This window comes from Onychomys torridus, chromosome 16 (genome assembly GCF_903995425.1).
Source record: "Onychomys torridus chromosome 16, mOncTor1.1, whole genome shotgun sequence".
Lineage (NCBI taxonomy): Eukaryota > Metazoa > Chordata > Mammalia > Rodentia > Cricetidae > Onychomys > Onychomys torridus.
In genome coordinates, this window is record NC_050458.1 from 20953041 (window position 1) to 20974291 (window position 21251).

At 40.7% G+C, this 21251-nt stretch overlaps 1 protein-coding gene across 5 annotated transcripts in view; it reads right to left on the bottom strand.

The window, feature by feature from the left end:
• Positions 1-561: 561 nt before the first annotated feature.
• The window catches only part of Enpp2 (ectonucleotide pyrophosphatase/phosphodiesterase 2), a 112930-nt gene continuing 92240 nt past the window's right edge, over positions 562-21251 (bottom strand). For 3 of the 5 annotated variants that reach the window (XM_036207804.1, XM_036207805.1, XM_036207802.1), the window contains exons 20-26: positions 12396-12470; positions 11025-11161; positions 9144-9279; positions 8231-8308; positions 6714-6846; positions 5322-5478; positions 562-1172 (exon numbers count right to left, since the gene is read on the bottom strand). In XM_036207804.1, the coding sequence (XP_036063697.1) occupies positions 1002-1172; positions 5322-5478; positions 6714-6846; positions 8231-8308; positions 9144-9279; positions 11025-11161; positions 12396-12470 (887 nt within the window). In that variant the 3' untranslated portion in view covers positions 562-1001. The remainder of the gene's footprint in view (positions 1173-5321; positions 5479-6713; positions 6847-8230; positions 8309-9143; positions 9280-11024; positions 11162-12395; positions 12471-21251) is intronic. The other 2 variants (XM_036207807.1, XM_036207806.1) reach the window with 1 other exon arrangement.

Consider the following 21251-nt stretch of genomic DNA (forward strand, 5'->3'; position numbering starts at 1 on the left):
ATAACTATGTGCTTTTAAATCACATTCATATTCTTTTGACATTGTACTGTGACTAATACCTTGCCTTTGGTATTTCTTTTTCTCTAACTTGGTTGTTTGAGTATATGTTTATGACTAGAGATCAACTTACTTTCATCTGTTTACATTCTTGACGGTTGTTAGGTGGATGATTTGTATGGAATATATGCTTAATATAGTTTTTATTTCTGTAGAACAGGAATCTGAACACAGTGTCTTGCATATGCTCATTCAATGCTAGCTATACCCTTAGCCCTATAAAACAGTTAAGGTTGAATCTACTATTGAGAGTTTTGAGCTGAACTGACCAAAATGGACTGTTCTTCCAGTTTGAAATACCTTATGAAACAATTAAGTTTTTCCCTGTTCTAGTGCATTTTTCTCAGCCCTTCTGAGTCCCCAGTGTATGTGCCTATACCATCATAAAGTCAATTAACAAGGAAGCAGATGGGAAGGGGACTCAATGCAAGAAATGTGTTCCTCATGGGCATGCACGTGAAGTAAACCGTCAGATTCACAAATTAAGCAAAGACCAGACAGAACCAGGGAAAATCTGAATGTGTGATTTATTATATTTAAGATTGGTCTATAAGGCTTAAATATGTTTGTCAGAGTTAACAGCAGATGAATGCAACTTTACAAAATCAGCATTTCAATACAGAACAGGACTGCACGTGTGGTGACTGTGCACTGGAAAACTAATATTTCCTCAATGCAAATATTCGATCTGCAGCACCATGTGGAAGCCTCTCCTTGGATCGCGAGCTGCAGTGTTCTCTACAAGCCCTTCTCAGAACACAGCTCTGCCTAAATCAAGCATTAGAGGAAAAATAGCAGAGTCATTCAGGCTTAATATGTCAGATTTGGTATAGGATTAAAATACTAAGTGTTTCTTTTTTATGTCCTGCTTCAAATTAATAAATACAAACACAATATAAAAATATACACCAGTTGCTGAGACTACACTGCACATGCCCAGAAGGTTAAATCTCACTCTCATACGTATGCAGGTATGTCTTGAGGGTCAGAATTTCTGAATAGCTACGGCTAGTCTTCCGGTACAAGTCCAAACCGGTGAGATGCTCGATGTCCCGGACCCGAGCTGTGTGCATCTTCATGAGTTCCTCTACCCACTTTGACTCATCCTCTGAACTCTGCAAGGGAAAAGAAACAATTGGATTTTTTCTAGAAGAGATGATCTACATGGTCATTTTCCACTTTTACACACAGACCCACAGCATGGTGTTCCCGCCTGACCTTCCTGTCTCTACTGAATTCCTGGCAGGAATGCACCACAAATCCCTGCCCTTGGATTTAAACATTTTCGGCAATAATAAGTTGTGCCAAACAAATGAGAAATGTGGTGTAAAGAGGCGAAGTTCTCACTAGGTTCTCAAAACACAAAACAAAATAAGGAAAGTCATTGACCCTTCAGAATCTGATCATTTGTGTTTCTTCTCAGCCGTCAAACGTAGGGTTGAAATGAGCACACACTTGACCTGGAATGCTCTTCTATCTCACAAAACAGAGAGCTGATACCTAGGTGTGTATAGGAAATTAAGTGTGTATCCCAAGGCTTCTCAGAAGACCTATCATATCCATCAACCATCTAGTCGATGGCAGTGAAATTACTATGAGTTCAGCTTGAAACAGGTCAGTTGATATATTTGGTACTTTGGGGCCCAAAAAGTCTTAGTTGGAACTTTGTCTCCGCCATTTCCTTGCTTCAGTGACTTGGTAAAGCTACTGACAAAACTAAGCTTCCTAGATTCACAAGTGTATTAATGCTTACTTCACAGGCTCACTAGAAGGTAGAAAAAAAATCAAGGGAGAAGAAGAAAGAAAAATGAATCAATAGTAACATCACTAAAGAAAGGAAGGGAATCTCCTTTGGCCTCAGCTGCTCCCATGATAGCCTCATTGGCAAAACTCCAGGCTAAAATCATGCAGAATGACAGAATAATGTATTCCATGTCTAATTTGAAACTAAAAGATACTTCAGATGAAGCAACCCTCAGATCTCAAAAATATTTCAATTTGGAGGAACCATGGGGGGGTGCAACATAATAAGATCCAAGCATCTATGAAGCAAAAGTCTCTCTTCATTAATAGCCAGGGGCAGGAAGGCCTTCATAAATAACACCACTACCTAAGGCCTCTGAACAGAAATGTCCTTCGAGAGTCTTTAGAGACGTTTACCGGGTGCTGCATAGCCCAGGGCCAAGAATGTTCAGACATGTCCCCACCTAACTCTTGACCACTGGTGATCTTACTGAACCAGCCACTGAGGCCCATGAACCTGCAAAGGTTTTCTCAGAAAGCTCCAACCCACACAGACCTAGACCAAGGGTGACAGCAGCTCATGCCAAGTCTAAATATGTACTGTGAGCTTGTTGGTTCAGGAAACCAATGCCTGGCCATTCCAGGCAAAGTGTAGAAATGGCTTTGCAGGGAGATGCTAGGACAGGGCCTTTCATAACCTACCCCTGGCCTAACCTACCCAAGATTTCTGCAACTCCCAGGAAAGTCAAACCTAATTTAGCCCTACCCACAAGGCTTCTGACCAGTCCTCAGAACTACCATGTAATTAACAAAGTAGGAGGTCTCCTGATGGGTCAAGACCCCTCAGAGTAAGCATGAGGTTGCATTTTGGGAGAATTTCATAGTTTGCTCTTTTGTTGGATTTTTCAATGGTCAGTGAGTCCAATGTTTTCTTTCAAAGTGCAGTTATGTAAATGTGTGGACAAGGTTGAAAAAGTTTTTCCTAGTTCAAAATCATGGCAATCTAGAATGGTAAGAATTCAAGTAAGTAGGACAGACAAAAAACTTTAAAAATAAATCACAGAACATTAATGCAACCCAAACCACAATCATGATTATTTTTGCACTATGGACATTCATTCTTTTTTAAAGTTCCATTTATTATTTTTTTACTTTTATGTGTATGAGTGTTTTGCCTGCATGTATGCCTCAGCACCACCTGTCTTCAGTGTTCACGGAAACCAGAAGTAGCCAAACTGGGATCCAAGCTCACCCATGGACACATTCTTGCCATGACTGGAGGATTTCCAAGAAACTGAGATATACTTCAAATAGCCTACCATATGTGTACATGTCTATGTGACCTTTACTTCACCTTTAAATCTCAGAGCAGTTTTGAATTTAATTTTTATGTGTTTAGTTCACCTCCTAAAAGATTTTTAGTAGCACTGAGGTTTTCTCAAGGGAAGTGCTGTAATGTTACAAGGGGCATCACATTCCTCTATGAACAACCACAAGCCAGTGAACTGATGGCAGCGTGTCTCTCACTTCCAGATTCTCCACTTCTTCCTCCTTTCCAACCACAAGCAGGGCCCCAGCAATCCTCTGGCTACAATACTTCTGCCTTCCAGCCTGCTTGTCAAGTGTTGAAGACCACACCCCAGGTCTGGTTCTGTGACCTCATTCTTATGAATCTTGCCAATACCTTTTGGAGCCCCAATCTCAACCTCCTCCAACTTAAACTCCTTAAAGCAAAACCTAAAATGTTACCCTTCTGATGAAACATTTTTCTTGCTTATCTAATTGCACAATAAGAAAAACTCCCCAAGTTCTCTACAGATATCTGCTAATTATCTTTGGAATTTAAAGTTCCCTATCCTACCAACTAAGCATCATCTTTTAGTAAATGGAAGTTCCTTAGAAGTTAACACAAAGGCAGGAGAAAAAAAGAGAGAGACCTTACAGGGTGATTAGATGACAGAAACAACATGTGTAGAAAATCTACACAACACTTGGATTATCACGTGTACTCAGTAAATGGTCACAATGACTTCTGCAGCTATAACAACCAGTATTAATACAACTACCACTATAGTTTTAATTTTTTGATAACAAGCAATTTTTAAAGACTTCACCCATCACTTCTTAACCTTGTGGCTACTATCAAGTGTAAAATATTATCTCCCATCAAATCCCATATTTTAGAAAAACATAACTAGCTTCTTATACCATAGTTCACATTTCTATTATTTCCTGAAGTCTTTATTTTGCTTTGGAAAGTCATGGCCTAAATTCTTCATCCATAATTAAAGACTCTGTCCAAGCGCCACACTGCTCCTGAAGCATAAAGATTATGATCTTGACTGGACCAATTGTTATGGCTTTTATTTTATTTTGGGGGTTTTGAGGCAGGATTTCTCTGTATAACAGCCCTAGCTGTCCTGGGACTCACTTTGTAGACCAGGCTGGCCTCAAACTCACAGAGATCCACCTGTTTCTGCCTCCCGAGTGCTGGGATTAAAGGCGTGCATGACTACTCTCAGCTGGCCTTTTACTTCTTAATGTAGCTATTTCGATTCATGTTTTATTTTCAGCCTTATATAACAGGCTGCTTAGGAGTCCATGGCTATGGCTAACAGTGTTTTTTTTCCTTCTAGAACACTATACAATTTAGGACTTTGAGTGTAATTGATTGATCAGCAGTCTCATTCTATAGATTCCATCCCTGCTCCTACTATTAATGAAATAAAAGCATATCAGCTATTAACTCTAGACTCAAGCTTGCAGCAAAGAGTTTGCATCACAATAAATGTATATGAAGAGAAAATATGATTTGTCCCTAAGTTTTCACTCTGTGCACACAGCATGGCCTATCTTCCTGCTGAGGGCTTTTCCTTTTTTAAATTTAATATATTTTATTTATTTGATAGTATGAGTAGTTTGTTTGCATGGATATCTGTGTGACAGGTGTATGCCTGGTGTGTCTACAGAGTCCAGAAGAGGGCATTGGAGTCCCTGGGATTGGAGTTCCAGGTAGTCGTGAGTCATTACATGGTTGCTGGTAATTGAACTCGGGGCCTCTAGAAGAGCAGCCAATGCTCATAACCGTTGAACCATCTCTCCAGCTTCTGTTAAGGACCTTTTCATTATATCATTCTGCTTCCTAGCTCTATCCATGTGAAAATAAACAATATATGAGTCCTCTGTGCTATTATTAAATGACTGTTATACCTTCCCATAACTAGTAACAAGATAATCTGTCTGAAGATAAAAACATGGGTACTTCATCGTTTGTCAAAATTGAACATATAAATAGAACTGTGTTAAATGTACACATATATGCAGAGCATACACACACACACACTAAATGAAAATTATTTTTTATAGAATTCCAGGTCCCTAAATAGTCAATAAAGTTCTACTTGGGTCATTTCCCCTTTCCATTTGGTTGGGTGATCCATGTGCTTCATTCTGGTTCAATAGTGGGGATACAAGTTAAGAAACAAACTGTATCTGAGAGCACATCCTGCCTCTGAACTCACATTGCAGCTTTCATCATTGTCTGGTCGGTGAGGAAGGATGAACGAGGACACAGAGAGGGGACCGTCACACTTGTCTGCAGGCTGAGTGAAGTCCAGGCAGCTGGTGATGATGCTATAGTAGTGAGTTGGGACAGGAATAGAGCTGCCTTCCACATACCTGAACCAGGGAAGTAAATACAATTACAAGACACATCAAAACGTTCTCATAAAAATGCTTACCCACGACGACGACAACAACAACACTCTGCTAGCCTACTTTAAACACGATGTTCTCTGCCTGGAATTGTCTCCCTGCCTCAACCAAGAAACTAAAGTGGCTGGAGAGAAGAGTCGGAGGCAGTAAATGGTGACTAGAAAAACGAAGCAGAGCAAAGAGCTGGAAAAGTCTATCAAAGACAAATCGTGATGGTTTGTGGGTGCCAGGATGCAGAGTTTAAGTGCTTTGGTTTAGGCTGCAGCACTCCACCGAAGGCTTGGGAGATGTGGAGTGCCAGTATTAGATTTGTGTTTCAGAAAGATGACTGTCGTAGGCATAGGAAATGGTCCAGGGTGTAGAGGAATAGCAGTGCTTGTAGTCTACACTGAGAGCCTGCACTTGATGCAAAGGAAGCACTAATATCAAGAGTGGGAGATGAGCCTAGTGCTACTTGCTCCAGTAGAGCAAAGTGTACATATTTAGATCCCTCACCCAGCTTGCTCTTATAATTTTAAACATTTTCTAAATCTTGAAAGTAAGTGAACTTAATTTTGTTTAAAAGGTATCAAAATGACCAACAATAAGTATGTAATTAAGATGAAATGTGTCTTCTGAATTACTGAAAAAGAAGTAAGTTAATGTCTATACAATTAATTATCTGTATTTCAAAATAGCTTTTTATTTGCTAAGTATCTATATTATTTACACACTCTGCTGATTTCTGATTATTTGGGCATGTATAAATGCACTAGACTACATACTCTTATAGGCACAGTGTTTACCTTATTATTTTATACCCCCAATAGTACCAAAGGGAGAGAGATAACTGGATTCAACCAAAGTCTTTATGCAACTTTCTAATAAGACATACTGACTCAGAATATAGAAAGAATCCCAAACTCTAAAAACAATGGAAATAAATTAAAATCACAAATTTCTACTGAGGAATTGTTAAAAAATAAATGACGATTTCAAAAATATGATTGACATTATTTTCTATCACAAAAAAATCAAAATTTCATTCTAACTATGAAAAACTACATTTAATCAAAGATCGAAAACAGCTAAAGATTTTCAATAATGAGATTCAAAGAAAAAATATTTAAGGACATGAACTGTTCTCTAGCATGTGAATATCCTTGAGTGACATCCTACAATTTAGGCATCTCACACAGAATAGGGGGGAAAAAACTCACTGTTTGATTTCATCCTCGGTGTCACGTAAGCCATCATAATTGTAGTCAAAAATGGGTCCACTTATTACATTGACCCCATTCCTTTCTGAAGCATATTTCTTCACCAAAACCCTTTGGAAATAAGTCCAGATACCTGTGCAAAGACACAAATCAGTTCTTCGTGCACAAAAACACTTGTTTCAGACAAACTCTCTCTAGGACACCTTCTTCAAGTGTAGTGTCGGGAGCCAAGAGTTCCTGTGGCTTATCAAAACCTGTTTTCAAGTATTATCTTTGTTTTTCACTATGAACTTGTAAAAGGAAAGATAAGAGAAAGCAGGCAAGCTAAGGGGCAGTAAGCCTGCCCCAGTAGGTCAGAGAAAGTTCCCAGTGGAGATTAAAGAAATGAGATCCGAAAGCTGAGTGAGTGTGTATGGCCCAGGCAAAGAAGTGGAGGCAGAACATGCCAGATAGAGAGAGTTACAATGTTAGCAGAAGAGGAAGTATTTTAGCTATTAGGCAAGTAAATCTTTAGAGGTCAGGCAATACAACTTCCTAAGTGCTAGGGCGAGAGAATATAGTTCAGTTGGCAGAGTGCTTTTCTAGCATACACCAAGTCCAGGATTCACTCAGCACTGCATATACTATGTGTGGTAGCAAACGCCTGTGCCCAGCAGTCAGGAGGTAAAGACAGAAGATCGTTCTCAGCTTCACAGCAAGTTCAAAGGCATCATGGGCTGCATGGGATACCACCTCAAAAGGGGGTAAGCATTGGAGAACTATAGCTACATGGTGGGGTGTGTGTCTAATGTGTGTGAGGCTGAGTTCAATACACAGTACTGAAAAAAAATGGCATTTTTATGATTACATAGCCAATGGTCACACTCAAGGGACTAATAGTTGGTTTTGAGGGCCAGAGTTTATGGTGCTTATTCAATTCACAGAATCACTATCATCCACAAATACTTATCTTGTGAACAAATAAATTACATGGTCAAAGAAGCTAAAATAATAATTTGCATGACCCTAAAATCATCTGATTTAGTATTCTGAAATAAACAGGAATATTCATAATCTTCTTCTGGATTTTAGGGTTAACATTCAGAAAACATAAGCACCCTAAAGGAAAAGACTGTTGCTGGCCTTTGCAGACATGTTCGGTACATAAATGTAGATGTTGTAAGGAGTGCAAGTGACCTCTGAGATTCAGTAACATTCCTTCATAAAAATAATACACATTAAAACAGAAAGAACCGCAGGTTAGAAAGAACGTGGTTTAGTGGAGCTCTACCACTCATGACCTGGGTCGCTTTTTATGATGTCAATTTTCTAATTATAAACAAGGGCTAGATGACTCTCCAGCTCCTCTCCCAGGCAGATCAACGGTAGAGAATTTATATGAAAGGTCTTCAAAAAGCTATAAAAGCTGAACACTTGCAAGGTATTATTAAAATCAGCATGGAGGTAAAAAAGGTAAGAGGTAAATTTAAAGTATTTATTTTCTAAGTAACAGTTTACTGGGTAAATATTATACTTACGTTTGAAAGCGGGATACATTGGGACCATGTTGGTTACAAGGAATGCATCGTATTTAGCTTCTGGGGAAGAGCTCAGATCTAAACATCAGGAGAGCAAACAGAATACATTGCTTACCAATGTTGACATCATAGAAGAGCAGTCTCCTAAGCCAACCCAAACATCTTGAAGCCAGTGGATCTACTTTTATTTCCACTTATCTCCTCCAATAGACATTTCCGACTTCACTCCCACTCTGTTGCTTCACTTCCCTCAATGGCTCTCAGAAAGAATTTGCAGCCCTTTTCTTCCTGCAGAGTCCTTGAGTCTATAGTTCTCTGATTCCGTTATTATAACTTAGACTCTTAAAAAGGTCATTAAGATAATAAGACATAATTGTTTTTAGGAAATCACCTCTGCAGGACGGAGCCACTAAATAGCCTCCCACCCACGCTCAGGCAAATGGCTCTTATTAAACTCAGTGGGCCACACACACGAAGAGGACGTGGAAATAGGAGGGAGACTTGGTGAGAAGACGGCTCCTAGCAGAAGGCAGGGGGACAGAGGGCAGTGAGGGATAAAAATGACAAAACACATCATCTGAACATATGGAACCGTCAAACAAAACCCCTTCTTAAGTAAGAATTAATGTCCTCATAACTTGCTATTTCTTTCATATTCCCCTTTAACAACGTGAAGGAGAACAAGGTCTCCCTATACTTCACAGTTTCCCAGGTCAGGATGTTGGAAAGCTGGCCATTTTCAGGCTCAATTTTGGGAGAATTTCAGTCTCCCAAGTGCTTTCCCATGAAGAAACCCCAGACCATTGAAACCCTAACCAGCGAGCTTCAAACTCCGGATTATATCCCCACCGACACACACACACACACACACACACACACACACACACACACACACACACACACTGCAACTCACAAGGAGGAAAAAGGAATCCATACGACATCTGTTTATCATTTTTATAGGCCAAACAGTTCTGACTGAATCCTGGAGACACGCGAACATCAGGGCGAACACAGTTGGTCAGATGCTCCGGGATGCTGGAGACCTCAGCCTGCGCATAGAGTCAGAAACACTCACTGATGCTTTTTCAGAGATGAGACAATGGCATGAACAAAGCTAGAGTCTTTATTATGAACGGCTCAAACCCAAACTTGCAGGCTTACTCTAGTGCATAATCTGATATTCTAAGTCCATTTCAAAAGCCATTTTTAAAAAAATGAAATAAGCCAATAATTTTCAATCTCTTAGTTTTCTGCAGTGGAATCTTTTTTTTATCAAAGTCTGAAATTGAACAACACTTAAAATGCAAATCCTACTGTTGAAAAGGTCACTGAAGAACAAAAGCCCATAGCCAGGCACATATAAAATCCCACCATTCAACTGCTCACAAGTTCATAGCCAGCCAGGTCTGTATAGCAAGTTCCAGATTAGCCATGGCTATATACCAAGACTCTGTCTCAAAAGCCAAACAACAAAAGCCAATCAAATGCTCTATAAAATAATAGACCCATTCTGGGAAGACAGCTCAGTCGGTAAAGCACTTGGCTGGCAAACATGTGAGAACCTGAGTTGAATCCTCAGAACCCAAATAAAAAGTCAGGCACAGTGGACAACATTTGTAATCCCAGTGCTAAGGAAGCAGGCAGGTCAATCCCAGCTGGGTTTTGGCCGCCCAGCCTAGCTTCCTCGGTAAACGCCAAAGTATAAGACTCTATCTCAAAAAATTGAGGTGGATGGCATCTACACACACACACACACACACACACACACACACATATATCCCTTCTGTTAAAAGCATATCTGTGTGTGTGTGTGTGTGTGTGTGTGTGTGTGTGTATACACTTGCATGTATGCACACACAGTAGAAATTAACAAAATTGTTGGGGAAGTAGTATTCTTATCATTTACATTTACAAGTTGAAAATATATTTCTAAGTATATATACTTGATATATCAAATACATATATATTTCAACTACAAAATAAATGTGCTAATTTGTGATCTATAGCTATGTATCTCATCCTCATGAAACTGAAACTCCAACTAAAAACTTTTTTATTAAAAAACAGAGGGCTAGAGAGATCGCTCAGCAGTTTACAACACTTGGTGCTACTGCAGAGGACTTGGGTTTGGGTCCCATCACCCACATAGTGATTCACAACCATCCATAAATCCAGTTCTAGGAGATCCCATGCCCTCTGACTTCTGAGTCATAGGCTGCACATACATACATCAGGCAAAAACACTCACACATAAACTAAAAAAAAAAAATCTAATTTTTTTTAATCCTTGGCAGCTTATGAGGGGTTGGGGATTTAGCTCAGTGGTAGAGCACTTGCCTAGCAAGCGTAAGGCCCTGGGTTCGGTCCTCAGCTCTGGTAAATATATTAATTAATCAATCAATTAATTAATTAATTAATTAAAAAATGAAATACAAAAAGTACGCTGACAGTGAAGTCAGGTTGACCTTGGATATATATACTCTTGCTACTTCTCACTAAATCTAACTGCTGAGAACTGCCCTAAAAATTAATATATATTAAAACAAGCCAAAAAAAAAAAAAAAAAAAACCATGATGGATACAGAAAACCAATTCCATAAGCTGCTTTTCCACTTACAGGGGCATGCCATGGCACATGTGAACATGCATGCATGCATACACAAAAATAAATGAGTAATATTGCAATAGATGCAGCAGAAGGTTTCTTCAGTCACAAAACAATTAAGATCAAATCTATTCATCCAAACACTCATTATATTAAATAAAGAGTATAAGCCCCAGTTTTCTCAATAACCTGCTTAGAAATGGTATATGATGTCCAGAGAGGCATTAAGGATATTTCACTATAACCACTTTCAAAATCCGTGTGGTATAAGATATTGTATCTAGTCCGATAAAGCACAGCAGGTCGTCCATAGAGGAGATGTCTCTCTGAGAAAGAAAGAAAAAAATAAATAAAACTGTATCCAATGCATAATCAACCTTACACCAACTGTGAAATATTGGAAGAGAATCACGTTGCCTACAGTTTGCTAGCTTACTTATTAATAAGACAGCAGCGATCAAGTTAGTGTTCCTAACACTTTGGTGGTTTATCTGATCACCTTACCAAGGGTCAAAACAACAATATAAATGCTACAGCTATGAAGATGCTTTTTGAAATTGTCAGATTTAAAGGTCTGTATAAAAAGGAAACATACAGTAAATTTTGAGATGAGTCAGCTAAACAGAGAGCCAACAAGATTGGATTTTATATAATTAAATGATTTGACCCCTGAAGAGGTTTATTGTGTTAGTCAAGGACTCAGTTAAGAAGGCTCTTTCTTACCATTACTTGTGAACTGCAATTGAAATGTACATTATTTCAGCATAAAAAGAGAGTAGTTAGCAGCTTTGTCTTTAGGCATGGACTTAAAGGAACATGTATAGATAACCGAAGCAGGCATTCAAAAGGGCCCCTCAAATACAAACGAGACACCCATCTATTATCATAAACTCACTTAAGCCCCCTGAATGCAGAGTTGGGTTCCTTTAAGGAAGACGATCACTGAAGCCTTATTTACTCTTTGAGGTGAAAGATGAGAATTCAGTACTCAAACCTTTATTGCAACCCACAGAGAAGCCTGGAGCTTGGCTTGTCCACTTGGGATAGTCTAAACATCCATAAATTCATGGAAACTGGGGTCCCTGCACATCCACATATTTAGAGATCAAAGCTTAGAGACATCACAATTCCTAAGTGATTTAGAATGAAACCTGCTTTTACTATAATTTTTATTAAAGAAAATCTGGCAAGCACTTATTAAATTATGTATACATGTTGCTTTAATTAAAGTGCTACCCTTCTATGCAAGTAGTGGAGAAAAAATGTTCGCACAATACTCCTCCAAACCCTCCCAAGTAGAACTGCTGATTTGTGGCAGAGTGGCCAATGCTATCACGGCACAAGCAACTTCTGGGTAGTCTGGCTTCCTGAGCCTTGCAATAAATGGAGAAGCCTTGCTTAAGCTGCCAAACTTGGGGGTCTGCACTTATGAATCAGAATGTACCATAATGTTATTAAATAAATAAAATCTAATAAACAAATTAAAAGCCAGCAAATTCAGCAATAGTACTTGAGGGGGCATAAACCAACCCAGATTTTCCTTTTGAACTCAGACCAAACCTTTTCTAGGCTCAAAATTTCCATAAAGGTTTTTCTTGTTTTCATTTTTGCTGCCTCTGAATTTCCTGGTTTCAGCTGGAAGCAGAAGTATCAAGATTCTTTGAGAAGCTGTTCTCTATCAGTTAAGTTTTAAAGCTTACCAAGTGTTAAGGTTTGAATAAGTATGGCCTCCATAAGCTCATGTATCTGAATGCTTAGTCACCAAGGAGTGGAACTATTTGAAAGGATCGGAAGGACTGGGAGTTGTGGCTTTGTTGGAGGAAGTATGTAAGGGGGGCTGGGGGGGGGGTGGGGTTTAAGGTTTCAGGAAAGCCCATGCCAGGATCAGGTTCTGTCTCTCTCCCTCTCTGACTGTCTCTCTGTCTCTCTCTTTTAATCTCTGTCTCTGTCTCTTTCTCTGTGTCTCTATCTCTGTTTCTCAGTCTCTCTCTCTCTCTCTGTCTATCTGTATCTCTCTCTATATATACATACATATATATATATACATATATATATATATATACACATATATATATATATATATATATATATATATATATATATATATATATCAGGACAAAGCTCTCAACTACTTCTCCAGCACATGTCTCTCATGTCTGCTGTCACATTTCCTGCCATGTTGGTAATTGACTAAGCCTCTGAAACTGTAAGCCAACCCCATTGAAATGTTTCTTTTATAATAGTTGCCTTGGTCATATTGTCTCTTCATAGCAAGAAAATAGTGGCTAAGACACCAGTGTATTCCTCCAGACCAATATTGAAGCCTGCTTCCTCATCTGTTCCATTAAGAAGCCAGAAAATGAGCATCCATCTGTCCACCTTAGAGCACCCACCAAACAATAGTATGGATGATCTACAGTCTCTGGCTCCTCCTTCCTCCAGACCTCCTCATTTCTTCGCATTTTCCAACATAACTCTCCTTTCCCCAGAGGCTGGTTTGCTTGTAGCATCCCACTCATGACAATTCTATATGATACATGTGATTTTTTTTCCCTTTTCTGTTGGTGATAATATATATTGTTCCTCATCATTCTTGCACCAAGAATATATGTTCATGGTGTGTGTGTGTGTGTGTGTGTGTGTGTGTGTGTGTGTGTGTGTGTGTGTATGTGTGTGTGCACACTCATGGTGTGGATGTGTATTTGTTCATGCATGTGGAGGACAGTGGACAACACCAAATGTCTGTTTCTCTCCACCCTAGTTTTTGGTGTAGGGTCTCTCACTAAATCTGGATCTCACTGATTTAACTGGAATGGCTGACCAGCGAGCCCTAAGAACCAACCTGTCTCTGCCTCCCCAGTTCTGGAATTACATGCATGCACTGCCATGCCCATTTATTACATGGGTGATGGGGATGCAAATTCAGGTCCTCATGCTTTTTGTGACAGACACATTGCTAATTGAGCTGCCTCCTCAGAGCTGTCCCTTAGCTCCTTGCATATCCCTTCATTGAACATTTACTAAGATCCTTCTTTGTAGCAGGCCTTGGGCTGGAAAATGGAGATACTAAACAAAGATGGTTTAGAGCCCTTACCCTCAAAGAGCTCGCAGTCCAGTGACAATCCTGCTGTCTATAACCAACATGCAGCATGCATAGGCTATACTGTCTCTGGTATCCACATGGGGAGATGATAACACAAATGGAACATGTTACAAACAGGCATAATGTGGCCTGAGAAAAGGCCTTTATAGGGTATAATATTAAACCATTGTGATCCACACACCGGCTTACATCCATTGCGCTTGCAGAATTGTTAACAACTAAAAGCGCCTTACAAACAACACAATCCTAGAGTTTAAAAGAAAAGAAACGCGAGAGACAAAAAAAGGGGGGAGACGAGACACGAGATTGGCGGGACAGCCAAAGGCGTCTCCCCAGGAGCCTCTCCATCTCTATATGCTCTCCAGCTCAACACACAAAACTCGGGTTGGCTGCAAAACTCAACTTCACAGCGTCAAGCTATTGACACAGCTGCAACCTTTTGAACACAGCCAGAGCACAAACATATCATTATCTCATTTGCTTTTTTGTCAATTCTTATCAAACTTATGGGAAAAAAAAAAACCCACAATGATATCAACAACCTCCTGAAAAATCCAAACAAAATCCCCACCCGGCTCTCCAGAAATCTACCCAGTTCTCTTTATAGCTTAATAATTCATGCAAGGAAGAATAGAAACTGTCTTTGTAAGCAAAGTAAATTTTGAGATTCAGAATCAAGACGTAGGTTTTACTTTTTCATTGTCTGTGAATCACAGGTCCAGTCATGGCCCGGCTGTTAGTCTTGGACATCTTGGACACTGCATTTCTCTTTAACACACACTGCATTTCTCTTTAACAAAATGCGCCTACTCAGACCACAAAATGGACTTGATTCTCAGTCTTCACACATGCTAAAATATTTGTCTCAAGGTCAGCCCACAAGCCCTTTTGCTGCAACATATTCTCCTGATTTCATTTTTAACTTTCCCTACTTTGATTTCTAATCTATATAAGAGTAGTGACATTTTGAATATTTAATTCTAAACAATTTTATGAACTTTTAATGGGAAGAATTGCTGTATATATTTATGAGGTCTAATGCTATTACAAAATTTGTAGTGGCCAGATCAATCGAACAGATAGAGTAATCAGCTTAAATAGGTAGGATTCCCTTGTGTTGGGACACTGAAAATTTTCTCCAATAGTAGTACTGAAATACACAGTTAATTAAATGTGGCCAATAATAGTTGCCTCAATGTCATAGAACTTTTGAAGTACGTCTTCCTGTCCAACAGCACCTTAGCACCCTTTAACCATCTTCTCTCCCATAATTCATACTTGTGTGTGTGTGTGTGTGTGTGTGTGTGTGTGTGTGTGTGTATGTGTGTCTAATGTGAGTATGTAAGTGCTAATACTTATGTTCACATGCATATGGAGGCCAGGGGCTGATATTAGTTTATCTATCTATCATCTATCCATCTATCTATCTATCTATCTATCTATCTATCTATCTATCCATCCATCCATCCATCCATCCATGCATCCATCCATCTATCTATCTATCTATCCATCTATCTATCTCTGTCTCTATTTCTATCACTCTTACTCTGTTCTTTGAGACAGGGTCTTTCACGGAACCTGGAGCTCACTAATGACTGGCTGGCTAGGGAGGTCTAGAGATGCACCTGTCTCCTCCTCCCCATGCTGGGGTTACAGAAGCATGCCAGGCCTGGATTTTTTAACATGGCTCCTAGGCAGTCAAACTCAGGTCCTCATGTTTGCACTGCAGGCACTTTACAAGTGAGCCACCTCCCTGGAGCCCTCTTGTGACTTCCTGGTGTGGCTCTAGTGTCGTCCATGCCTTCCCAGGCTGAGTTCCTACTACACAGAGTTCAGACACAGCCTTCCTTCCACACCCAAGCTCCCTGTTTACAGTAGCGTCTCTGGCATTTCAGCGTACACCAGAGCTCCTCTCCATATACCGCATTTGGCAAAAGACCGGGAGACGATTCTTTTTAAGTGGTGTGGACTTCCCCAGAACTCACTCTTTTTGTCTTCCAAAGTTTAGTCATGCAGACTCAAGTTTGTGTTTCTTCTCCCTCCTCTGTTTCCTGATTCATACTCCAGCAGATGGACTTGGAGCCACATGAAAATCCTTCTTCTCCCTTTCTGTTTTCTTAAACATCCACTCCCACAGTAACATATGCTTAAAATTTACCACACAACCTCTACCAAAAAAAAAAAAAAAAAGCCTTTCCTATTCCTGTGTCCTTCCTCTCCTTTGCCTTACAAGCATTTATTGTCATTCACAGCCATCTCAGCCTCCGTGGGAACTGATTCCATGCTTCCCAAATCCATCATTAAAGCATTCTGCTGTAAACTGGGTGGTGGTGGCACAGTCCTCTAATCCCAGCGCTCAGGAGGCAGAGGTAGGCATCTCTGTGAGTTTGGGGCCAGCCTGGTCTAAAGAGTGACTTCTAGGACAGCCAGGGCTACAGAGAAACCCTGTGTCAAAAAAACAACCAACAAACAAGAAACATTTGTTGTAATTCATATACTTGTTAAACCTTACAGCAGAACAATCACTTTATGAAGACAGGAGCTAAATCTGTGTTATATAGTCTGTCTCCAATGATACTGATCACATATCTACTTAGTAACCATTCGACAGATGAATTAAAAAAAAAAAAAAAAAAAAAAAAAAAAAAGTCTGGGTGTCTACCTGCAGCCTGTCTAACAGAATCTTGAGATAGAATAGGCTCATCAGGGTCACCTCTAGTGATGAGATAAAGTTACACAAGATAATTCAGATGTATGGCCATGCAAACTCTAGGCCCCAACATCCAGCTAGTTATTCTCCCTAGTCTTTTGGGCCATCTCCAGTCAGGTGCTGTCTGCCTCATTATTCTATTGAAGGGTGTATTGGTATGAAGGCACATCTCTTCCTGAGCACAGACTGCCTGAGTAGCACTTAGGAATCTGCAGTGAGGACAAGCATTTGCATCAAAGCTGCCATCAGCACTTCAGTAAGAACTGCAGCCTGAGACAGTGTCTCCTAACAATCCCCAGGAACATCCTCAGAAAACAACACCCAGACTTACGTCAAACCCTAGCTCAGAACCCTTGATCTCCCAATGTCTTCTAACACTCAGAAATGCTACATCACTGAGAAGCAAGACTAGAAAATGCCGAGTTCCATCTTCAACCAAATGAACCATGGTTACAGCTCTAGCTGGTCAGTAAAGGGTCCATGTTCAATTTCAATGGCAGCAAAGAACACTGGTAGGTGGAAATTATTAAAATGCAGTGTCTATCATCAAAGACCTTGAATCCTACTACAAATCACAAGCAATTATGAAGCTTGTTACTTTCCACATGCTTTCCATAACACATGCACAGACACGCCTATATTGAGAAAAACAAATATGCCACCTCCCTTTTTTAGCACAACAGTCTTAAAAAAAAAAAAAAAAAAAAAAAAAAAAAAATCCAACAGAAATGGGAAGCATTTCAGGAATGGAAAAGGCCCTGGAGATCTCTCAATAATAGTCAGGATTCTTCTACCCAGTCAGCAAAAATTATTGTCATTTTTTTATATAAATTAACCTCATATGGTGTGTAAAGTGCCAAACATACACAGGCATTAAAATGGTTTGAGTTCCTTTTCATACAGAGGTGACGGCATACTTTTGCTTAAGAAAATCCCAAGCGTTCTGTAGCCATGGAGAAAAGAGTAAGGCGAAAGTGACTATTGCAGGTCTTCCTCTTCTGGCTATAATGCCAGAGTTGCTTGTGAAGAGAGTCTACATTTTCCACACCATCCATTCCTTCATCCGCTGACTCGGCATCACAAGGAAATGAGTTCTGATTGCGCAGCAATTCTGCCACTATACTAGCAGTTTGCGACTGAGAAACAACAGCTATTACACAACACAGAGTCAGAACTTGCCACCTACCTAGAAATGCTAGGACTTCAGCAAGCCAGTTTTGAAGACTACAATGTTCTTCCTCTTTCTTTTACAGAGGCCTTGATTGTCTAGCAATCTAAACATTGATAGCAAAACATCACCTCAGGCTAATTTAATACTTTTTCACCTCAAATAGACTCCAGGCAGTTTCATGACTGGAATATGAAGCTTTCGCACATGCTCTACACAGACACCTGACTTACATCATAGGGTACAACATGAAACCAGCAACACAGAAATGTTGCAGTGTTCAACATGACTCGTTCTATAAACTATCAGCTATTTGCATCTCCATTAAACTAATAAACAAAACCAGAAATGTCTTACATTTGCATATGGAATATTAGATTTATAAACTGCTTTATAAGGCTCAATACATATCTGAAGTCAGAAAGTCAAAGTAGTTATTCTGAATATAATGCATGTTCAGGCATGAGTGTGCACACACATACACACACACACACACACACACACACACAAATGTTTGATGTCTGAGACACTCAGACTCAGAAGATGCCCCCTTGGTGTTGTAGAAATGAATGAGACAGCTAAGAAGGTGATGGAAATGGAATTCAGGGGACATAGAAGAGGGAACCCTGAGATTTATTCCAATTCCAGAATCTAGCCCAAGACATGGTTTTCACATAATCCGACAATGCTAGACAGCTGGTTTTGTTTCAGATCTCTCATATCCTTAAAGGTTGGTTCCCATAGGCCACAAACAGACCAAATGCATATGCTACTGCTGTGAATTGAGTCCAACATGTCCCCCACAGGCTGCTGTTGCAATGTTTTCCTCAGCTAGTGGGGCTGTACTGAGAAGATAAGGAACCTGAAGAGGGGTGCACCTGGCTGGTAGAAGTAAGTTACTAGGGGCAGGCCTTTAAATGTGATAGCCAGGGCCCTGGTTCAAGGCCCACTCAAGGCTTCCTGTCTGCCACATGCTCCAGCCACTACCATGAACCAAGCTGTTCTGCCGTGTCTTCTCCCTCATGATGGACTGAAATCTATCTAGAATTACTTCCATGCCTCTGATTGGCTCTGACAGGCATTCTTCACAGTGATGCAGAAGGAACTAATCCAGCTGTCATGATTTTCCCCTAACATTTGATGCCTTTCTTTTACAGCAAAGGCTTAAAAACTGTCAGTGGTGGTGTTCTTTCAGACAAGCCAGAGTCAATCCCAGCTACGGGCCCAACAAACACCAAGTGAGGACATGTGGTTTCCCCCATAAATGCATCTAGACTTCCCATGGGTCTGTGTTAGGTCTTCCGGACACATGCTGTGGTTGTTTCGCTTGGAGTTTTTTTGGGACTCCTAACAGTGAGAGTGGGTGTCTCTGACTCCTTTGCCTGTGCTCAGGACCCTTTTCCTCCTACTGGGTTGCCTCAACTAGCCTTGATATGAGGGTTTGCGCCTAGTCTTATAGCATCTTGTCATGCCATGTTGAATTGATATCAGTGGGAGGCCTGCTCTTTTCTGAAAAGAAATTGAGAAGCAGTGGCTCTAGAGAAGGAAGGTGGGGGAGAGCCTGGAAGGAGGGGAGGAAGGGGAGGCTGTGGTTGGGGTGTGTTTGTGGTGCTAAATAAATAAATAAATCTGAGCCTTCAGTGATGCGCGTAAGATACTTACAGTCGACTCTGAGCAAAGCTGCGCAGAAGTAATGTCGCTAAGGACAGCTCCTTCTAGCCCTGCCAGCCACACATTCACTGTCATGCTTGGAGGTAGGGCTAGGCTAATGGAGTGATTTCATCACGAGAACACTATGCCATCTCACCAACAGACTAGATGCAGAAATTGTCAGTCAGGTGAAAACACCTGGAGCTTACATCAGCACTGGCCCAAGAGTCCACTGAGAGCTGTCAGAATGCACAAACCAGCAGTCTTTTGGAAGGAGCATCTGGGCGCTGCTTCTTGGGTAACTGACTATTTGGGAATCATGGCACTCCCTACCCCCACCCCCTGGCAACTTGCAATCTTTGTTGTTGCTGTTGTTTGTGTACAATGACACTGCCATACACTAAAAGTTAGGTGGCAAGCTTTCAAGTCATTTGTAGAGTTTGTGGGGGATATACAAAGCTTCCACAGGCTAAGTCCTGCCTGGAATACTGTACTATCCAATTATATGCCAGAAAGTATGTATGTTCTGTGATCAAAGGGTAAAGAGTGTGTGTGGGGGGGGGGGGGGGGGGTACAGAAAAGGAAAAAAGATGAAGATCTTTTATAGAAAGGAAGCAAGGCAAGTAAGTGAAACCCGTTGCTGCCTTCCTCAACCTCTGCTTATTCCGATGAGAAACCATACAATAAACAGGTCCACAAGGAAACTGATGGCTCAAGGGATGGCCCCAGGAGAGTCTATGTGCATCATTAGCACTAGATGTATGGCTGCCGTGTTGCTCTTTCTGCTTCTTCGACCCCACCCCTTTTGTCTCAGAAAGTCATCCCATCTACTGTAGGAAACCTTCAGCGTAGCCCTCTACTCTCTCTTCTAATTTTCCAGAACTTCAAAATCAAGAGGAAGAGCTAGATATGGTAGCTTACGCCTTTAATCCCAGCACTCGGGAGGCAGAGACAGGCGGATCTCTGAAAATGGGAGGCCAGCCTGGTCCACATAGGAAGTTCCCGGATAGCCAGAGCTACACAGTGAGACCCTGTCTCAAAAAAATAATAATAATAAAAATAAAAAAACAACCCACAAACGAACAAAAGAAATCAAAAGGAAGAATTTGCCTGTTAGACCATCTCATTGTTCCTAGTTACTTTCTGTCCTAACCTGTAGCTGCATCCCTTGCAGAATAGCCCCAATAGAAAGAACTTCCTCTGCACCACTGGCATCAGGACTCTGCTTGGGCTGGTGGACTGGGAGTATGAGTGATGTCACTTGACAAAAGCAGAAGTGCTGATATCTAGTTCACAGGTCTGTGTGCTGCCGTGAGCATGGCACATCCCCACTGGGGCAATCCTTTCAGCCCAGATTCCACAGGAAGTATAGGGGAGCCTGCTTAGCCTACATTCGACACACTACAATGTGAACAAGACACGCGTCCTCCTTCCTTGGCAGGAACCACTGGGATGCTTGTCTACTCTTTCTGTTTGTCTTGTGCTCAGTTTTCACCACATCACATGCTTCCAGAAGTTTACTATCACGTGCTTGCTATAGTCATATATAAAATAAGAGGAGAACGGTCGGGGGTGGAGATAATCCTGGGTGTGATGAAGGGAACCTCATTTATTCCAGTAGCCTTTCTCCATTACAGCGTACTGTCCCATCCTTCAGGCAGTTGAGCTGTAAGCACCAGGAGCTGATATTCATTACTATGACTAACATTCTCAACATAGAAGCTCCCATTAGCACCTTCATTTGGGACCCATCAGATACCCAGTAGATGTCTTCCTTTTTTCCTT